Genomic DNA, 22,698 nt, shown 5'->3' with positions numbered 1-22,698 from the left:
AAATCACAACCCCAGTACTAAGGATTCATCCCTGCAAACGGCGGCTATCAGCTGCTTCAATCGGGGGACAGTTGCCTCGCTTCTCCGCTACGGCGTGGTAGGGGGCTTGGACAAAATTGAGCGGGAAAGTCACGTGGGTGAGGAGTGCATACGCGCGAGCAACGGAGGGTTAAGTGTTTTGTCTAAAAGTAAGAAATGAACAGCATTAGGTAAAATATACGACTGGCTTCTGAATCATGGTCAAAATCGTGATCAGTAAATGAGGCACTGATTGAGAATTTCAACTTCAAAGTTCAACTTAGAATTTTGAAGAACACTAGAGGACATCTGTCTGGTGTAAAATCACTCTATGGCCTCCTTATCTACATCTACGTGGATATTCTGCAAATCACATTCAAGTACCTGGCAGAGGGTTCATCGAACAACCTTCACAAATCTCTATTATTCCAATCTCGTACAGCGCGCGGAAAGAATGAACACCTATATCTCTCAGTACGAGCTCTGATTTCCCATATTTTATCGTGGTGATCGTTCCTCCCTACGTAGGTCGGTGTCAACAAAATATTTTTCGCATTAGGAGGAGAAAGTTGGTGATTCGAATTTGGTGAGAAGATTCCGTCGCAACGAAAAACGCCTTTCTTTTAATGATATTCATCCCAAATCCTGTATAATTTCTGTGACACTCTCTCCCCTATTTCACAGTGATAAAAAACGTGCTCCCCTCCTTTGAACTTTTTCGATGTACTCCGTCAGTCCTGTCTGGTAATGATCCCACACCGTGCAGCAGTATTCTAGAAGAGAACGGACAAGCGTAGTGTAGACAGTCTCCTTAGTAGGTCTGTTGCATTTTCTAAGTGTCCTGCCAATAAAACGCAGTCTCTGGTTATCCTTCCCCGCAACATTTTCTACGTGTTCCTTCCAATTCAAGTTGTTCGTAACTGTAATACCTAGGTATTTAGTTGAATTTACGGCTTTTAGATTAGACTGATTTATCGTGTAACCAAAGTTTAGCGAGTTCCTTTTAGCACTCATGTGGATGACATCACACTTTTCGTTATTTAGGGTCTTCTGCCACTTTTGGCACCATTCCGATATTTCTTCTAAATCGTTTAGCAGTTTGTTTTGATCTTCTGACGACTTTATTAGTCGATAAACAACAGCGTCATCTGCAAACAACCTAAGACGGCTGCTCAGATTGTCTCCAAAATCGTTTATATAGATAAGGAACAGCAAAGGGCCTATAATACTACCTAGGTGAACGCCAGAAATCACTTCTGTTTTACTCGATGACTTTCGGTCAATTACTACGAACTGCGACTTCTCTGACAGGAAATCACATATCCAGTCACATAACTGAAACGATATTCCATAAGCATGCAATTTCACTACGAGCCGCTTGTGTGGTACAGTGTCAAAAGCCTTCCGGAAATCCAGAAATACGGAATCGATCTGAAATCGCTTGTCAATAGCACTCAACACTTCATCTGGATAAAGGAACGATGTTTTCTAAACCCATGTTGACTGTGTGTCAATAGACCGTTTCTTCGAGGTAATTCAAAATGTTCGAACACAATATATGTTCTAAAATCGTGCTACATATCGAGGTTAACGATATGGATCTGTAATTTAGTGGATTACTCCTACTACCCATCTTGAATATTGGTGTGACCTGTGCAACTTTCCAATCTTTGGGTACGGATCTTTCGTCAAGCGAACGGTTGTATATGATTGTTAAGTATGGAGCTAATGCATGACCATACTCCGAAAGAAACCTAATTGGTGTACAGTCTGGAGTAGAAGACTTGCTTTTATTAAGTGATTTAAGTTGCTTCACTACTCCTAGTATATTTACTTTTATGTTGACAGCCGTTCTCGATTTATGTCACTAATGTAGGTCCATCTTACGCTGCTGATTTCGTGCATCAGCCAAAGGTGAAAGAAATAGCTCCACAACCTACTTTATTACTTCAAAAAATATTTGACATTTTTTCAAAATTTTTCTAATTTCCAAGTTTTGTTCAAAAATATATGCAACATCAAGGATAGAATGAACTCGAGAGCACCGTGGTCCCGTGGTCAGCGTGAGCAGCTGCGGAACGAGAGGTCCTTGGTTCAAGTCTTCCCTCGAGTGAAAAGTTTACTTTCTTTATTTTTGCGTAGTTATTATCTGTCCGTTCGTTCATTGACGTCTCTGTTCACTGTAATAAGTTTAGTGTCTGTGTTTTGCGACCGCACCGCAAAACCGTGCGATTAGTAGACGAAAGGACGTGCGTCTCCAATGGGAACCGAAAACATTTGATCGCAAGGTCATAGGTCAACCGATTCCTCCATAGGTAAACACGTTTGATATATTCTACACGACACTGGAGACGGCATGTGCGTCACATGACAGGAATATGTTGTCGACCCACCTAACTTGTACACTTGGCGAATGGGTAAAAAGATTCTTCTACCTTGACCGATTTAGGTTTTCTTGTGGATGTGATAATCACCCCCAAAAAAGTGATGAAAACATAAGAGTTTGTCACATAAACTACAACAAATGTATGCAACAGTTTCACAGTCGCGCAGTTTTCCCTGTACTCTGTCAAAACGTATGTTTTTAACGTTTTGAAATTTTTCCATGTGTAGACCGTCAAATCCTGCATAAGTCCAAGCAAATCTGAACATGTCCAGGAATTTTGGAGAGCGAAGATGATTATGTGTGAGTGCCTGAACCTTGATAATTGTCTGAAAATAAAAAATTAAACTTTTCACTCGGGGGAAGACTTGAACCAAGGACCTCTCGTTCCGCAGCTGCTCACGCTAACCACGAGATCACGGCGTTCCTGAGCTCACATTATCCTTGATGCTGCCTATCTTGCTCATGGACTACTCAGTTTGTATATTTTGCTTATTTTTTTCATAGTTCCACACAACTCCTTCCTGTTTTCTCGATTGATCTGTGTTCAGTTTTTCAAGGCCTATCCACTGTGCCAACTTATAACTAAATCTGATGGGGTTGCGATGGGGAGGTTCCCTTGTTAGTACCAACTTTCCAATACCCTCGTCATAGAAGGCAGCCGACTGCACTTTTCGCCGATTCTCTACGCTGATCTCCATTTCGTTGTCTGTGCCAAAACGTTGACTTCATAGCTGGTGGTTCGTGTCAGCACAGATGAAAATCAGAGGGATCGAAGTCTGTCCTGTGGTCAAACCTCCCTTCGAAAGCGCTGCTGGGACGTGCTCATTGCCCCTGAAGAGTGCGGCCGAGAACTGTCATGAAGAAGGACAAGCACGGCAGGTGTGTCGTGTGGGCTGCATCAAGTCAGGGGAAATCTCTCAGGGGCACTCATACTTGGCGGGCATCCTTACGCGCTCACTGTGAGCTCAGAACTGAAAAGACAGACGTCATGCGATCAACAGGCATACGAGAGACACTGTCCTAAACAACTATGCAAAGCTTTATCGGATTTTCACAACAGTTTCCATTTCGCGACCGATCGGACCTTACTTCTGCGATACGCCTCGTATAATACACACACCAAAAAAAGTTTTGCATCATCCCGGTTCCCAGAACTCCTGAAGATAGATAGTAAGCTGTTGTGGAAAGCCCATGTTCAGGATCTTGTTCAGAAACTATATGCTGCTTTATTTATCATTAGAACAGTATCTGAAATAAGTGACAGTTCAACACGAAAAGTGGTCTACTTCGCATATTTTCATACGCTTATGTCGTACGGTATTATTTTTTGGGGTAATTCTTCTGATTCAAAAAGGGTATTTTTTGGCTCAAAAACGGGCTGTTCGAGCTATGTGTGGTGTAAGTTCAAGAACCTCTTATCGACCCCTATTCAATAGTCTGGGAATTCTGACATTGCCCTCACAGTATATATTTTCTTTAATGTCATTTGTTGTTAGCAATATTAGCCTATTCCCGAGAGTTAGCAGCTTTCACTCGGTTAATACTAGGCAGAAATCCAATCTGCATGTGGAATGCACTTCCTTGACTCTTGTGCAGAAAGGAGTGCAATATTCTGCTGCATCCATTTTCAATAATTACCACAAAACTCAAAAATCTTAGCACTAGCCCAAACACTTTTAAGTCTAAACTGAAGAGTTTCCTCATGGCTCACTCCTTCTATTCTGTCGAAGAGCTCCTGGAAGAGCTGAAAAATTCAGCTAATTCCAGTGTTACATTGTTGATTTTCTTTATTTAAATTTACGAGTGGTCGCCTGCATATGTTTCTTATATTTCATTTTATCTGTTTCTACTATCGTATTATAATTTCATGTATTGACTCGTTCCATGACCATGGGGACTTCTCCTTAATTTGGTCCCACGGAACAATAAGTAAATAAATAAAAAATAAAATAAAATAGACATTGACTGTGGACATTGTATCACAGACACAGTCCGTTTGTTCTGAGATGTTACTAAACCTGTCCAAAGATGTAAACAACCATGTATGAGCAGCGCCTTTAGATGGAGGGGGTCCGACAGCCCATCAGTTCCAGTCATTCCACCAGGAAGGAGGTACACAGCTCGTGTTCTCTGTAATTCAACCATGCCTAGACGGTCAATGCCGCGGTTCGATCGCGTCCGCATTGTTACTTCGTGCGGATTATGGCTCGGAGGAACCCTGACAGCAACGCCGCCATGTTGAATAATGCTTTTCGTGCAGCCACAGGACGTCGTGTTGCGTCTCAAACTGTGCGCAATAGGCTGCATGATGAGCACCTTCACTCCCGACGTCCATGGCGAGGTCCATCTTTGCTACCACGACACCATGCAACGCGGTACAGATCGGCCCAACAACTTGCCGAATGGACCGCTCAGGATTGGCATCACGTTCTCTTCACCTATGAGTGTATCATATACCTTCAACCAGGCCATCGTCTGAGAGGTGTTTGGAGGCAACCCGGTCAGGCTGTACGCCTTAGACACACTGTCCAGCGAGTGCAGCAAGGTGGAGGTTCCCTGCTGTTTGGGGTGGCATTATGTGGGATCGACGTACGCCGCTGGTGGTCACGGAAGGCGCCGTAACGACTGTACGATAAATGAATGCGATCGATAGTGCAACCGTATCGGCAGCATACTGGCGAGGCATTCGTCTTCATGGACGAAAATTCGCGCCCCCATAGTGCACATCTTGTGAATGACTTCCTTCAGAATAACATCGGTTGATTAGAGTGGCCAGCATTTTCTCCAGACATGAATCCTATCGAACATGCCTGAGATAGATTGAAAAGGGCTGTTTACGGACGACGTGACCCACCAACCACTCTGAGTGATGTACGTCGAATCGCCGTTGAGGAGTTGGACAATCTGGACCAACAGTGCCTTGATGAACTTGTGGATAGTATGCCACGACGAATACAGGCAGGCATCAATGCCAGAGGACATACTACCGGGCTTTAGTGGTACCGGTGTGTACAGGAATCTGGACCACCACCTCTGAAGGTCTGGCTGTATGATGGTACATCATGCAATGTGTGGTTTTCATGAGCAATGAAAAGGGCTGAATAGATGGTTATGTTGATCTCTATTCCAATTTTCTGTACAGTTTTCTGGCCTCTCGGAACCGAGGTGACGCAAAACTTTCTTTTAATGTGTGTAAATGCAAATCTTTCAAGTGGCACACGACACGTTGTTGGATCCATTTTCAAATGTACTATATTTTAAAAAGTAAGAAAAATCCCTATAGTAGACTGCTACGACTTCAAAGTCATGTTTTTTATCTGGTGGTCACGTAAATGACGCGCAAATGTACTAGACATAGTCAACGACTCCACACCGGATATAGACAATGTGATTATACGTGAATACGCTTCACTATAATTATTTGTACACATTTCCTGTCATTTTGTTTATTGTAATCATACCATACCTGTTCTACACACAGTGACGAAATAATTTTTAACAGGTACAATGCCTTCTAAAGAAGACAGTTTTAAAACTGTCGAAGCCGTGTTCAAACTTTGTTGTTGTTGTGGTCTTCAGTCCTGAGACTGGTTTGATGCAGCTCTCCATGCTACTCTATCCTGTGCTAGCTTCTTCATCTCCCAGTACCTACTGCAACCTACATCCTTCTGAATCTGCTTAGTGTATTCATCTCTTGGTCTCCCTCTACGATTTTCACCCTCCACGCTGCCCTCCAATACTAAATTGGTGATCCCTTGATGCCTCAGAACATGTCCTACCAACCGATCCCTTCTTCTAGTTAAGTTGTGCCACAAACTCCTCTTCTCCCCAATCCTATTCAATACCTCCTCATTAGTTACGTGATCTACCCACCTTATCTTCAGCATTCTTCTGTAGCACCACATTTCGAAAGCTTCTATTCTCTTCTTGTCCAAACTAGTTATCGTCCATGTTTCACTTCCATACATGGCTACACTCCATATAAATACTTTCAGAAACGACTTCCTGACACTTAAATCTATACTCGATGTTAACAAATTTCTCTTCTTCAGAAACGATTTCCTTGCCATTGCCAGTCTACATTTTATTTCCTCTCTACTTCGACCATCATCAGTTATTTTTCTCCCCAAATAGCAAAACTCCTTTACTACTTTAAGTCTCTCATTTCCTAATCTAATTCCCTCAGCATCACCCGATTTAATTTGACTACATTCCATTATCCTTGTTTTGCTTTTGTTGATGTTCATCTTATATCCTCCTTTCAAGACACTGTTCATTCCGTTCAACTGCTCTTCCAAGTCCTTTGCTGTCTCTGACAGAATTACGATGTCATCGGCGAACCTCAAAGTTTTTACTTCTTCTCCATGAATTTTAATACCTACTCCAAATTTTTCTTTTGTTTCCTTTACTGCTTGCTCAATATACAGATTGAAAAACATCGGGGAGAGGCCACAACCCTGTCTCACTCCTTTCCCAACCACTGCTTCCCTTTCATGCCCCTCGACTCTTATAACTGCCATCTGGTTTCTGTACAAATTGTAAATAGCCTTTCGCTCCCTGTATTTTACCCCTGCCACCTTCAGAATTTGAAAGAGAGTATTCCAGTTAACATTGTCAAAAGCTTTCTCTAAGTCTACAAATGCTAGAAACGTAGGTTCGCCTTTTCTTAATCTTTCTTCTAAGATAAGTCGTAGGGTCTATATTGCCTCACGTCTTCCAACATTTCTACGGAATCCAAACTGATCTTCCCCGAGGTCCGCTTCTATCAGTTTTTCCATTCGTCTGTAAAGAATTCGCGTTAGTATTTTGCAGCTGTGACTTATTAAACTGATAGTTCGGTAATTTTCACATCTGTCAACACCTGCTTTCTTTGGGATTGGAATTATTATATTCTTCTTGAAGTCTGAGGGTATTTCGCCTGTCTCATACATCTTGCTCACCAGATGGTAGAGTTTTGTCATTACTGGCTCTCCCAAGGCCATCAGTTGTTGTAATGGAATGTTGTCTATTCCCGGGGCCTTGTTTCGACTCAGGTCTTTCAGTGCTCTGTCAAACTCTTCACGCAGTATCTTATCTCCCATTTCGTCTTCATCTACATCCTCTTCCATTTCCATAATATTGTCCTCAAGAACATTGCCCTTGTATAAACCCTCTATATACTCCTTCCACCTTTCTGCCTTCCCTTCTTTGCTTAGAACTGGGTTGCCATCTGAGCTCTTGATATTCATACAAATGGTTCTCTTCTCTCCAAAGGTCTCTTTAATTTTCCTGTAGGCAGTACCTATCTTACCCCTAGTGAGACAAGCCTCTACATCCTTACATTTGTCCTCTAGCCATCCCTGCTTAGCCATTTTGCACTTTCTGTCGATCTCATTTTTGAGACGTTTGTATTCCTTTTTTGCCTGCTTCATTTACTGCATTTTTATATTTTCTCCTTTCATCAATTAAATTCAATATTTCTTCTGTTACGCAAGGATTTCTATTAGCCCTCGTCTTTTTACCTACTTGATCCTCTGCTGCCTTCACTACTTTATCCCTCAGAGCTACCCATTCTTCTTCTACTGTATTTCTTTCCCCCATTCCTGTCAATTGTTCCCTTATGCTCTCCCTCAAACTCTCTACAACATCTGGTTCTTTCAGTTTATCCAGGTCCCATCTCCTTAAATTCCCACCTTTTTGCAGTTTCTTCAGTTTCAATCTGCAGTTCATAACCAATAGATTGTGGTCAGAATCCACATCTGCCCCTGGAAATGTCTTACAATTTAAAACCTGGTTCCTAAATCTCTGTCTTACCATTATATAATCTATCTGATACCTTTTAGTATCTCCAGGATTGTTCCAGGTATACAACCTTCTTCCATGCTTGGAAGGTAGGAGACGAGGTACTGGCAGAAGTAAAGCTGTGAGGACGGGGCGTGAGTCGTGCCTGGGTAGCTCATACCGTACTGTAACCGTTGTCACCTTATACAGGGTGTTACAAAAAGGTACGGCCAAATTTTCAACGAACATTCCTCACACACAAAGAAAGGAAATATGTTATGTGGACATGTGTCGGGAAACGCTTACTTTCCATGTTAGAGCTCATTTTATTACTTCTCTTCAAATCACATTAATCATGGAATGGAAACACACAGTAACAGAACGTACCAGCATGACTTCAAACACTTTGTTACAGGAAATGTTCAGAATGTCCTCCGTTAGCGAGGATACATGCATCCACTCTACGTCGCATGGAATCCCTGATGCGTTAATGCAGCCCTGGAGAATGGCCTATTGTGTCACAGCCGTCCACAATACGACCACGAAGAGTCTCTACATTTGGTACCGGGGTTGCGTAGACGAGAGCTTTCAAATGCCCCCATAAATGAAAGTCTAGAGGGTTGAGGTCAGGAGAGCGTGGAGGCCATGGAATTGGTCCGCCTCTACCAATCATCGGTCACCGAATCACTTGTTGAGAAGCGTGCGAACACTTGGACTGAAATATGCAGGAGCTCCATCGTGGATGAACCACATGTTGTGTCGTACTTGTAAAGGCACATGTTCTAGCAGCACAGGTAGAGTATCCCGTATGAAATCATAATCACGTGCTCCATTGAGCGTGGGTGGAAGAACATGAGGCGGAATCGAGACATCACCAACAATGCCTGCCCAAACGTTCACAGAAAATCTGTGTTGATGACGTGATTGCACAATTGCGTGCGGATTCTCGTCAGCCGAAACATGTCGATTGTGAAAATTTACAATTTGATCCCGTTGGAATGAAGCCTCATCCGTAAAGAGAACATTTGCACTTAAATGAGGATTGACACATTATCGGATGAACCATTCGCAGAAGTGTACCCGTGGAGGCCAATCAGCTGCTGATAGTGCCTGCACACGCTGTACACGGTACGGAAACAACTGGTTCTCCCGTAGCACTCTCCATACAGTGACGTGGTCAACGTTACCTTGTACAGCAGCATCTTCTCTGACGCCGACATTAGGGTTATCGTCAACTGCACGAACTGCTTCGTCCATTGCAGGTGTCCTCGTCGTTCTAGGTTTTGCCCAGTCGCGAGTCGTAGGCTGGAATGTTCCGTGCTCCCTAAGATATCGATCAATTGCTTCGAATTTCTTCCTGTCGGGACACCTTCGTTCTGGAACTCTGTCTCGATACAAACGTACCGCGCCACGGCTATTGCCCCGTGCTAATCCGTAAATCAAATGGGCATCTGCCAACTCCGCATTTGTAAACATTGCACTGACTGCAAAACCACGTTCATCTACATCTACATCCATACTCCGCAAGCGACCTGACGGTGTGTGGCGGAGGGTACCCTGAGTACCTCTATCGGTTCTCCCTTCTATTCCAATGTCGTATTGTTCGTGGAAAGAAGGATTGTCTGTGTGGGCTCTAATCTCTCTGATTTTATCCTCATGGTCTCTTCGCGAGATATACGCAGGAGGGAGCAATATACTGCTTGACTCTTCGGTGAAGGTATGTTCTCGAAACTTTGACAAAAGCCCGTACCGAGCTACTGAGCGTCTCTCCTGCAGAGTCTTCCACTGGAGTTTATCTATCATCTCCGTAACGCTTTCGCGATTACTAAATGATCCTGTAACGAAGCGCGCTGCTCTCCGTTGGATCTTCTCTATCTCTTCTATCAACCCTATCTGGTACGGATCCCACACTGCTGAGCGGTATTCAAGCAGTTCGTGATGAACACTAACCTGTCGATGCTACGTACTGATGTGCTTGATGCTAGTACTGTAGAGCAATGAGTCGCATGTCAACACAAGCACCGAAATCAACGTTACCTTCCTTCAATTGAGCCAACTGGCGGTGAATCGAGGAAGTACAGTACATACTGACGAAACTAAAGTGAGCTCTAACATGGAAATTAAGCGTTTCCGGACACATGTCCACATAACATCTTTTCTTTATTTGTGTGTGAGGAATGTTTCCTGATAGTTTGGCTGTACCTTTTTGTAACACCCTGTAGACACATTGGCTCACACCTTCGTTTGTAGAAAGAACATAGCGATATGGAACTGGACGAGGAAAAACTTATCGATTATTAACAGGACGACAGAGAATGCGATGACTGTGGACGATGTGTGTGTTACACACGGACTGGCACTTGTTCCCTGCCGCGAAGAACAATAGTTGTACCTGGCTGCTCGGACAATGTGCGGACTACATTGTCACGCAACAACATGCAGACCTCAAAGCATTCATTTTTTATATTCAGGAAGAACGTCATAATTTGAAAAAAAACATCATAAGTATAAACAGTTGTTCAAAAACTTTCTTACTTGCACTTTACCTCAAAACTGAGAGTCACCCCATATTGTATTAGTTCATGTTCGGAAAAGCAAGCTTGACAAAGGCACATGTACAAACACACCAGTAAAGAAAACTTTAAACAGTTAAAGGAGAAATGTTATGTAATTTATTGGAAAAATCTTTTCTTTGCTTTAAACTGACGGTTAAATATTGCTGCGAAGTAAATTTCATTTTCAAATGGTGAGAAGCTACCACTACAGAAGAAGCAACTTTCCTTCCTTTTCTTTACGTTTATTTGTTGTGGATAGGTTTCATGCGCAACATTCATTTGGATATTAAAAGAAGAAACCTTCTACATAAGTGTGATACCCTCCTCATATTCTGATGCACCCGAACTGGAAGAAACGATCTTTCAGAGCGTGACGCTGAGAGTTCAGAGTAGGTAAACAGAGAAACCCAAACTCGGGAAACCAGAGTGTGGATACAAACCTGACTTGAAACGGAAAAACAAAAAATGGCTCTGAGCACTATGGGACTCAACTGCTGTGGTCATTAGTCCCCTAGAACTTAGAACTAGTTAAACCTAACTAACCTAAGGACATCACACACATCCATGCCCAAGGCAGGATTCGAACCTGCGACCGTAGCAGTCGCACGGTTCCGGACTGCGCGCCTAGAACCGCGAGACCACCGCGGCCGGCCGGAAAACCAAGAAACTATTCTCAGAGAAGACCAACTTGAAGCAGTCACTGAGTTGGGATTTGTCATACGGCGAAGGCGAGCGTATACACTATACGCAGATACAATACCCAGCTGATCGACGGCTGTCCCCCGAGAGAGGAAGCCTTAAGTGGGGTAAGACTTAAAACGGGCCGACTTGGAGCAGGAGAGGTACCACAGGACATTTTAATTTCCACTGTCTATACTTTTACAAAAAAATTCATGAAACTTTAACAGCATGACCAGGAAGGATTCAGGATTCATACTCATAGCAGTGGAAGCTCAAAAACGTAACAAAACACTTTTTTTTTACGTGTGAAATTTCATCTTTTTTTCACTTACTACTGGCTGCATTTGTTGCTATAGGTACACTTTTCTTCCTAAATAAGAGAGATTCTTCGATGACTTTTGCACAGCATACAAACCATAGTTACAGGTGCATGAAACTCCAGAAGTTATTTAATTTATGAAAAAATGAATGAACTGTTACATTTTAAACTTCATGTTTAGAAAAAACTCAACTTTTATAGTTAATTATCTCAATTTTTCCACAGTTTTTTAATAGATTTGGAAAATTCTAGAATTTCATACACCTGTAACTACTGTTTGTATGCTATGAAAAATTCATCGAGGAATCTCTCTTACTTAGGAAGAAAAATGTACCTATAGCAACACATGCAGCCAGCAATAAGTGAAAAAGTGATGAAATTTCACTTGTAAAAAAAAAAAAGGTATTTTGCTACGTTTTTGAACTTCCACTACGATGAGTGTGAGTCCTCAATCCTTCCTGGTCATGGTGACAAAGTTTTATGAATATATTTGTAAAAGTATAGACAGTAGAAATTAATATGTCCTGTGGTGACTCTTCTGCTCCAAGTCGGCCCGTCTGACGTCCTACCCCACTTAAGCTGTGCATCTACTGCAGCGATTACGATCTTACAATGAAATAATGGAATGAATACTGAATGCCATGTACGTCTTTAAAAGTTGGCGGCCCGAGTTCGATTCCCAGCCGATGCAATTTTTTTTAATGAGGTAGAACACTTATCTCAGAAAGGGAAAAGTCCCGAGTTCGAGTCTCGGTCCGGCACACAGTTTTAATCTGGCAGGAAGTTTCAAGAATCAAGGAAGTGTTATAGGCCCTGTATTGTTCCTGATCTACATTAACGACATAAGAGACAATCTGAGTAGCCATCTCAGATTGTCTGCAGATAATGCTGTCATTTACCGTCTTGTAAAGTCATCAGATGACCAAAACGAATTGCAAAATGATTTAGATAAGAAATCTGTATGGTGCGAAAAGTGGCAATTCACCCTGAATACAGAAAAGTGTGAAGTCATTCACACGAGTACTAAAAGAAATCCGCTGAATTTCGATTACGCGATAAGTCAGCCAAATCTGAAGGCTGTAAATTCAACTAAATACTTAGCTATTAGAATTACAAATAACCTGAATTGGAACGATCACATAGATAATATTGTGGGTAGAGCAAACCAAAGACTGCGATTCATTGATAGGACACTAAGAAGGTGCAACAGGTCTACCAAAGAGACTGCTTACACTACACTTGTCCGCCCTATTCTGGGGTATTGCTGTGCGGTGTGGAATCTGCATCAGGTGGGACTGACGGATGACATCGAAAAAGTACAAAGAAGAGCAGCTCGTTTTGTACTATCGCGAAATAAGGGAGATAGTGTCACAGACATGAGACGTGAATTGGAGTGGCAATCATTTTAAAAAAGGCGTTTTTCATTGCGACGGGATCTTCTGATGAAATTTCAATCACCAGTTTTCTCCTCCGATTGCGTAAACATCCTGTTGGCACCCACCTACATAGGGAGAGTGGGTCATCACGATAAAATGAGAGAAATCAGAGCTCGCACAGAAAAATTTAAGTGCTCGTTTTTCCCGCGTGCCGTTCGAGAGTGGAACGGTACAGCTTGCAAGTGTTCCATTAAGACTCGGGTGTGTAGCCGCAAGAAATGTCCTTCTTCTTCTAATATTTCGGGTGTATAACGTTCAGCCATCTTCAGAGTGAGCCGCAAGACTGCCGCTCCAGTGTTTGCTTCGTCCCTTTATACTCGTGTACCACGCGACTGTGTGTACGGCGCCTTCCTGTGTCCGCAGTTGCGCGGTACACGAGTATAAAGGGACGAAGCGAGCACTGGAGTGGCTCCCCTTCCCCCACCTCCTCCTTTTCCTTTAAAGGATAAGGATCCTGTACACCTCCCGCAAACTCGATCCTCCTCATCCGCTTATCTCACCCATCCTCTCCCACCCCTGCCCGCTGCCGCGCCTGTATTCCCACGTCCCACCCGGTCTCTATCTCTCCACCCTCCTTACCCTCTCCCAAGGTGGCTTCCACCAGCTCCCCCTCCCTGATGATGTCCTCCTCCCCTCCATCTACCCCTCCAATCAACTTTGATCCTCCCACTTCCTGTGTCCTTTCCTTTAGGCACCCTCCCTTTCTCTTTCCTTTTCCCCCATCCCCTCCCTCCACCCCTCTTCTCCCGGGCTTCCCATCCCCCTTCCACCTTTCCCCTTCTCTCCCCTGCCCATGGCATCTGCTCTCCCCTCTCCCTCTCCCGCCCCCCACTCCTCCTCTCTTGGCAGGTCCCTGGACTCATACACCGTTAGTGAACATTTGCGCACTGGAGATCAACGCCTCGTGTTCTGTGTGTGCCGTCGTTTGTGCTTAAGTGGTTCAGTGTTATTCGTTTTGTGCTCCTATGCTCACGTGTGACAATTTTCGTCTCTGTCTGTGTCCAAGTGTCTGAACAATTTTATCTTGGACTCTACGCCCGTGAACGGCACCTTGTATTTTAAAAAGTGTTTGTCTCCGTTTATATGTCCGCCATCTTTTTTTCTCTAATTGTCTTCATTTGTGTTTCTCCGCGGCCAAAGAGCGGCGCAGTATGCTGCTGCAGGCCTGCCTGTAAACAGGTTTCAAAATTACAATAAAGAAAAAAAAAAACTGGAGAGGCAGTCTTTGCGGCTCACTCTGAAGATGGCTGAACGTTAAACAGCCGAGATATTAGAAGGAGAAGGAGATGTCTTGCGGCTGCACACCCGAAACTTAATGGAACAGTCTTTGCACCGCCAAAACCTGAAGACTCACAGCTTCAAGATGGTTCACTGACCCCTCTGCCAGGCGCTTTATTGTGAATAGCAGAGTAATGACGTAGGCGTAGATGTACTCCACACTATGTCACAGTAGGCAAACACTTTCTACCACCAGATAGTTGAATTTTACGGTAAAGTGTATCAGAGAGCTAAGAAGGAGTTGAGTTTGCAGCTACGTCTACAAAAGTAAAGGCAGACAGGCGCTGCGCACGAGAGAGCTGAGCGGACTCACCCCGGACCAGCCGAAGGGCAGGAAGCCCTTGTGCTCGGACCAGTTGCGGCCGTCGACGTAGAAGAGGCCGGCCGACATGATGAACACCCAGACGGCCAGGTTGATGGCGTTGAGCACGTTGTTGAAGATGAGCGACTTCTTGACGCCGGCCGCCATCAGCAGCGTCATCAGCAGCGTGATGAGGCACGCCAGGAAGTCCGGCGGCCGACCTGCGGCGCCGTCCACGTCAGCATCAGCGGCGCTCTACACAACACTACCCTGTCGCCGAGGACACTCGCTACTCTGCGCCGTACTGCTAAAATACGGACCCGCGTCAACTCCAAACTAGCAGATTCCTTTTCATGTTCAGAACCGGTGGTAAGGTCCTGTACTCTTTCTCCGCTACTGTTCCACCTACACATTGCAGAAGCAGTCAAGGAAACAAAAGAACAACTCATACGTGTCATTAACAATCAGGGTGAAAGAATGAAACTTCCTGGCAGATTAAGATCGTGTGCCGGACCGAGACTCGAACTCGGGCTCTTTGTCTTCCGCGGGCAAGTGCTCTACCAACTGAGCTACCCAAGCACGACTCACGCCCCGTCCTCACAGCTTTACTTCTGCCAGTATCTCGCCTCCTACCTTCCAAACTTTACAGAAGCTCTCCCGTGAACTTTGCAGAACTAGCACTTATGAGAGAAAGGACGGTAGAGCACTTGCCCGCGAAAGGTACAACCTCCCGAGTTCGAGTCTCGGTACGGCACACAGTTTTAATCTACCAGGAAGTTTCATATCAGCACACACTCCGCTGCAGAGTGAAAATCTCGTTCTGGAAACATCTCCCAGGCTGTGGCTAAGCCATGTCTCTGCAATATCCTTTCTTTCAGGAGTGCTAGTTCTGCAAGGTTCGCAAGAGAGCTTCTGTAAAGTTTGGAAGGTAGGAGACGAGGTACTGGCAGAAGTAAAGCTGTGAGGATGGGGTGTGAGTCGGGTAGCTCAGTTGGTAGAGCACTTGCCCGTGAAAGGCAAAGGTCCCGAGTTCGAGTCTCGGTCTGGCACACAGTTTTAATCTGCGAGGAACTTTCGTATCAGCACACACTCCACTGCAGAGTTAAAATCTCATTCTGGAGACTGTAGTCTTTCTTTGCTACTGTCCAACCTCTACACCAAAGAAGCAATTGAGGAAACAAAAGGAAGATTCCGGTGTGTCATTAATTAGCATGTGTCCTCGGAGTCATTCGCGACGGCATACTTGAATAAAACGTTCTCGGTTTTCCAGCCGCGTCAATTCGAATAAAATCCTCGAGCTTTCGACGGCCATCTCCGCCATCGTCATCAGGAGTTGACTGACTGCCGGGGCTGTTTTTTTTTTCCTTTATTGTATTTCGATTCCCCCCTGGAAGGGGGCAGGCTGGCAGCAGCTTATTACGCTGCTCTACAGCCTAAAGACTTTTTAAAAATGTAAGAAGAAAAGAAACAAGAAAAACACGCAATAAAACGGTGACTTAAATTGTAAAACGGCGGAAAATTGTGGAAAGTTAAAACATAAAGCAAAAGGGGTTGGCAATGTTAATAAAATACACACGAACCAGACAAGTAACATAGTAGACACACAATTAAAAAAACATGGCGACAGTCTGGGTTCTGCTCGCAAGAGATAAAAAATCACACCCAGCGACAGTATGACGGTATGATGGCCGTTCGCAACACTTCCCAAAAGACATACAACACGGAAGACTCACTGTAAAACACTGCACGAAAATGTCGGCACAAAGAAGACACTCCCTAGCCAAGGGCAGATGGGGGGGGGGGGGACCTGGATGAGGGGGAAAACAAGGAGGGCGGAAAGGGGTGGGGAACCAAAGGAGGGAGAGGACTCATAAGAGGGGCAGGGCAGACACAAGAGGGAATGGGAAAAGGCAGAGGAGGGAAGTGCAAAGGGACTCGAGGGAGACAAGGGGGGCAGAGAGAGGGTAGGTAGGGAAAAAAAAGGATGGAAGGGGGGGAGAGGGAGCCCAGGAAAAGGATGGAGGAAAGGAGGGGAGTGAGGATCAGAGTTGATAGGAGGGAAAATGGAGGGAGAGAGGGCATGATCCGGGAGGGGGAGTTGATGGAAGCCACCTTAGGAAAGGAGATGAAGGGTGTAGAGATGGAGGGTAGGGGGGACACAACAGTGAAGACGTGGCGGGTGGTGGGGATGGGAGAGGAGAGGAGCAACCAGGGGGTGAGGGAGATCAAGGCGGCGGAAGGTGTAGAGTATGCCGATATGTTTGAGGGAAAGGAGCAGATGGGGAAAGGAATGAGATCATAGAGGATCCACATGGGGGACGAGAGGCGTATACGGAAGGCGATGCGGAGTGGATGACGCTCGCAGATCTGGAGGGACTTATAGAATTTGGGGGGAGCAGATATCCAGTTGGGACTGGCATAACAGAGGATGGGACGGATTAAGGATTTCTAGGTGTGGAGGACGGTAGAGGAGTGCAACCCCCATGTCCGGCCAGAGAGGAGTTTGAGGAGATGGAGGCGGTTGTGGGCTTTGGATTGGATGGAGCGGAGATGAGGGATCCGGGTGAGGTGGCGGCCAATGGTGAGGCCGAGGTAGGTGAGGGTGGGGGTGATGCGGGCAGGACGGGTGCAGACAGTAAGGGAGAAATCCAGGAGCCGGCGCGTCTGGTACATTTGTTACATTACATATGCACATACTGTATTAAGTAGGTTTTTCTGATTTGCTTTTATCTCTAAAAATACTTTGTTAAGAACTATAGTTGTCAAGGTTAAAATCTTTACCTTATCAAAATTAACATACACAATATAATTACCGTTTTTGTACGATCGCAAACAAAGGGCGATTTCTATATCCACGGCGCTTGTGTAGACTTGTTTTCCTCCGTGGTCTGCTTCCGTGGTTCCCGCTATTTCGGTGCACTCAATCACGAACAATGAACAAAACTTAGACATCCTACATAGAGCTCATAAGGGACCGTTTCTTCACATTTTAGAAGAAGTTGAAATACAGGGCGTTACAAAAAGGTACGGCCAAACTTTAGGAAACATTCCTCACACGCTAAGAAAGAACATATGTTATGTGGACATGTGTCCGGAAACGCTTACTTTCCATGTTAGAGCTCATTTTATTACTTCTCTTCAAATCACATTAATCATGGAATGGAAACACACAGCAACAGAACGTACCAGCGTGACTTCAAACACTTTGTTACAGGAAATGTTCAAAATGTCCTCCGTTAGCGAAGATACATGCATCCACCCTCCGTCACATGGAATCCCTGATGCGCTGATGCAGCCCTGGAGAATGGCGTATTGTGTCAGAGCCGTCCACAATACGAGCACGAAGAGTCTCTACATTTGGTGACGGGGTTGCGTAGGCAAGAGCTTTCAAATAAATGAAAGTCGAGAGGGTTGAGATCAGAGCGTGGAGGCCACGGAATTGGTCCGCCTCTACCAATCCATCGGTCACCGAAACTGTTGTTGAGAAGCGTACGAACACTTCGACTGAAACGTGCAGGAGGTCCATCGTGCATGAACCACATGTTGTGTCGTACTTGTAAAGGCACATGTTCTAGCAGTACAGGTACAGTATCCCGTATGAAATCATGATAACGTGCTCCATTGAGCGTAGGTGGAAGAACAGGGGGCGCAATCGAGACTTCACCAACAATTCCTGCCCAAACGTTCACAGAAACTCTGTGTTGATGACGTGATTGCACAATTGCGTGCGGATTCTCGTCAGCCCACACATGTCGATTGTGAAAATTTACAATTTGATCACGTCGGAATGAAGCCTCATCCGTAAAGAGAACATTTGCACTGAAATGAGGAACCATTCGCAGAAGTGTACCCGTGGAGGCCAATCAGCTGCTGATAGTGCCTGCACACGCTGTACACGGTACGGAAACAACTGGTTCTCCCGTAGCACTCTCCACACAGTGACGTGGTCAACGTTACCTTGTACAGCAGCAACTTCTCTGACGCTCACATTAGGGTTATCGTCAACTGTACGAAGAATTGCCTCGTCCATTGCAGGTGTCCTCGTCGTTCTAGGTCTTGCCCAGTCGGGAGTCGTAGGCTGGAATGTTCCGTGCTCCCTAAGATATCGATCAATTGCTTCGAATTTCTTCCTGTCGGGACACCTTCGTTCTGGAAATCTGTCTCGATGCAAACGTACCGCGCCACGGCTATTGCCCCGTGCTAATCCGTAGATCAAATGGGCATCTGCCAACTCCGCATTTGTAAACATTGCACTGACTGCGAAACCACGTTCGTGATGAACACTAACCTGTTGATGCTACGTACTGATGTGCTCGATGCTAGTACTGTAGAGCAATGAGTCGCATGTCAACACGAGCACCGAAGTCAACATTACCTTCCTTCAATTGGGCCAAGTGGCGGTGAATCGAGGAAGTACAGTACATACTGACGAAACTAAAATGAGCTCTAACATGGAAATTAAGCGTTTGCGGACACATGTCCACATAACATATTTTCTTTCTTTGTGTGTGAGGAATGTTTCCTGAAAGTTTGGCCGTACCTGTTTGTAACACCCTGTATACACGTACAAAAATAAAGATCCGGATTTAATTCTCAACGAGGAACGCGAGTTCAATCACAAAGCCTATTTTGGTCTTTACGACGACTTACTGAGATGGTCATTGTTGCGTATAGAAGTCCAAGCCGAAGGATGAGAGATGGTGCACTGTGAATAAGCTGGAAGATGCGTGCAGCGCGTGGCGTCTTTGACGGGGCACTCCTGCACGGCCCTCTTACCCACGGCGGCGTACGTCAGACGACTGAACGGATCGCGGCTCAACACCGAAATAGCCCGAACCACGGAAGCTGACCATCGAGGAAAACAAGTCTAGACCAGAGCCAAGGATATAGAAATAGCCCTTTGTTTGCGATCGTACAGAAACGAGAATTATATTGTGTATCTTAATTTTGACAAGTACAGATTGCACCTTGACAACTATAGATCTTAACTAACAAGGGGAGGCCGCCAATTGTGAAATTCAGATTCGATTCATACTGCGCATAATAAAAGCTCATGGCCAGAGGTATAATGTGGCAAAGCACCAAGATGCACTTCTCAGCCGTTGTCGAGAAAATCGACAGTTAAAAGAAACCGTTGCGATGAAATACTCTCTACGATTAATAATTTTCTACAGCGTTGTGGTGCAGCGGTAAGCGCTCGGGTTCGAACCTCACACGCCATGCAAATTTTTTTTTTAGTATTTGCTTTTTGTAATTTATATATATATATATATATATATATATATATATATATATAATTCCCGGCAATCAGTTGCAACAATTATGCTTATAATAAGTTGTTGAAAGTCGTTTCTCGTGGAAAAACTGGCGACTTCGAACATCATTATGTTTTCCGCAAACAAAGTTGTATTTCATAAATGTTATTAATTGTCTTCATAATGTTAACCACGTATAGTTAACGGAAGACGTAGAAACGGATACGTATAGCGTAAGTCAAACGTTCGAATTAGAATAGAGACCCCACGAACACAAATTTGCTGCGGCAGGTATGAAATATAAACTCCGTTACTCGCTCGTTACACTTGAAGGACAGATGTTGAATGGGCCGAAACGAGCCGCCGCATAACAGCGTAGTTGCCTGCCAACTTCGAAAGAAGGTAGATGCGGTCCCTAGCGCAGCTTATAACATCGTCGAAAATCAGTGCGGACGGGAGAGCTTTGGTACACCCTGTTAAACAAACGGAAAAATGGAGGCGGTACAATTGGAGAGCGATCCGCCTTCACCAACATGCATAAGCAATTCATATATATACGAGGGTTATTCCAAAAGTAAGGTCCGATTCGCCGTAACTATTGAAATTTGGCGCCAATGACAAAACACGCATGCGCGCCGACTCCCGGCAAGCCTTGCGCGTCAAACGCCGCCATTCGCTTTGTTACTGTTGCTGAGTGTAGTTCACAGTGTCACTTTACAATGTTTAAGACAATTGATCAGCCCGCCGATTGTGAAGTAAGGGCAGTGATACGGTTTTTGTCTGCAAGAAACAGTTCAGCGGCGGAAATCCATCGGCAGATTACTGAAGTGTACGGTCCTAACATAATGAGCGACAGTAAAGTGCGCAAGTGGGTGCGAGCTTTTAATGAAGGACGGGATAATGTGCACGATGAACCACGGTGTGGCCGACCATCAGTGATTTCAGACGATTTGGTCAATGCGGTTGACAAAAAAATTCGTGAAGATCGCCGATTCACTATTACAGACATAGACATGCATTTTCCGAATGTGAGTAGAACAACTTTGTACAGAATTGTGTCTGAACATTTGAAGTTTCACAAATTGTGTGTCCGTTGGGTTCCCAGGCTGCTTACTGAGCCCCAACGAATGAAAAGAATGGCTTTTGCTCTTGATTTTTTGGAGCGATATCATAAGGAAGGTGACAGTCTTTTAGACAGTGTTGTCACAGGGGATGAGACATGGGTTTCTCACATCACTCCAGAGTCTAAACGTCAGTCAATGCAATGGCGTCACACGTCATCGCCAGTCAAGGTCAAGGCAAAGCAGACAATCTCAACACGTAAGGTTATGGCGACTGTGTTCTGGGATAGACGTGGAGTATTGTTAGTCGACTTTATGGAGAGAGGAACAACGATTAATAAAGCCGCCTACTGCGCTACCCTGACTAAACTTCGACGTGCAATCCAGAATAAGCGACGTGGTCTTTTGTCGTCTGGAATCTTGTTGTTGCATGACAATGCCAGACCCCACACTGCAAATGAAACGCAAGCTCTGATCAAGAAATTTGGATGGGAACAGATGGACCATCCTCCTTACAGTCCGGACCTGGCGCCAAGTGATTTCCACCTGTTCCGTTACTTAAAGGAGTTTCTCGGCGGCAAGCGCTTCGACACAGATGATGAAGTGAAAGAAGCAGTTAAGGACTGGTTATCGTCACAGGCGGCCGATTTCTATAACATGGGCATTCAAAAGCTTGTTGAACGATGTGACAAATGTTTAAATAAGTATGGAAGTTATGTAGAAAAATAGATAAAGATGTAAGGAATGTAAATAAAACAATTGTTTTGAAAAAACATTTTAGTTTTGATTTTTTTTTATAACCGGACCTTACTTTTGGAATAACCCTCGTATATATATATATATATATATATATATATATATATATATATATGAATTACAAAAAACTAATAATAAAAAAAAAGTTGCATGGCGCGGGATTCGATCCGGCGACCGTCCGATTACGAATCCGAGCGTTTACCGCTGCGCCAGGACGCTCTGGAAAATTATTAATCGTAGAGTATTTTATCGCAGCGGTTTCTTTGAACTGTCGATTTTCTCGACAACGGCTGAGAAGTGCATCTTGGTGCTTTGCCACATTACTCCTCTGGCCATGAGCTTTTATTATGCGCAGTATGAATCGAATCTGAATTTCACAATTGGCGGCCTCCCCTTGTAAGTATTTTTACAGATAAAAGCAAATTAGAAAAACCTACTTAATACAATATGTCCATATGTAATGTAACAAATGTAACGGACGCCACCTGTCGGTAATAGTTTTATAATTAATATAAATGACGTGCATTCTGCTAACCAATTTAATGTGACGCAGCATGTGAAGGTTGTTGAGTGTGGACGGGTTACTCCTGTAACCGAAATATCAGGTACGTTCTGGTACATTTGATGCTGATCAGATAAGACGAAATAGGCTTCCATTTGTGGAACAGTAAATCAGTATCATTATCATTTCAGGCCTGAAGATGGTTCTAGAGGAACCGAAACCGGTCATGTGAATAAATATTTTGCAATCAACACGGATTATAAGTAAGACTGCCATTACAGGAATGAACAGTCTTGTGAGACTGGCAAGAACACGACAAGTGCCAATACCCGATTTCCCAGAAACTTCGCTGACTGGGAGAGGAATCAAAGTAAGCTACCACGTCCCTCG

At 44.4% G+C, this 22,698-nt stretch overlaps 1 protein-coding gene across 1 annotated transcript in view; it reads right to left on the bottom strand.

Annotated features, from left to right (window-relative positions):
* LOC126427225 (probable cationic amino acid transporter) overlaps positions 1-22,698 on the bottom strand; it is a 546,247-nt gene that overhangs the window by 176,665 nt on the left and 346,884 nt on the right. Inside the window, exon 5 of the mRNA XM_050089463.1 lies at positions 14,747-14,955. Coding sequence (XP_049945420.1) covers positions 14,747-14,955 — 209 coding nt within the window. The remainder of the gene's footprint in view (positions 1-14,746; positions 14,956-22,698) is intronic.

Source organism: Schistocerca serialis, chromosome 11, assembly GCF_023864345.2.
Source record: "Schistocerca serialis cubense isolate TAMUIC-IGC-003099 chromosome 11, iqSchSeri2.2, whole genome shotgun sequence".
NCBI lineage: Eukaryota > Metazoa > Arthropoda > Insecta > Orthoptera > Acrididae > Schistocerca > Schistocerca serialis.
The sequence above is the reverse complement of the archived record's forward strand: the minus strand, read 5'-3'. Positions and strand labels throughout refer to the sequence as shown.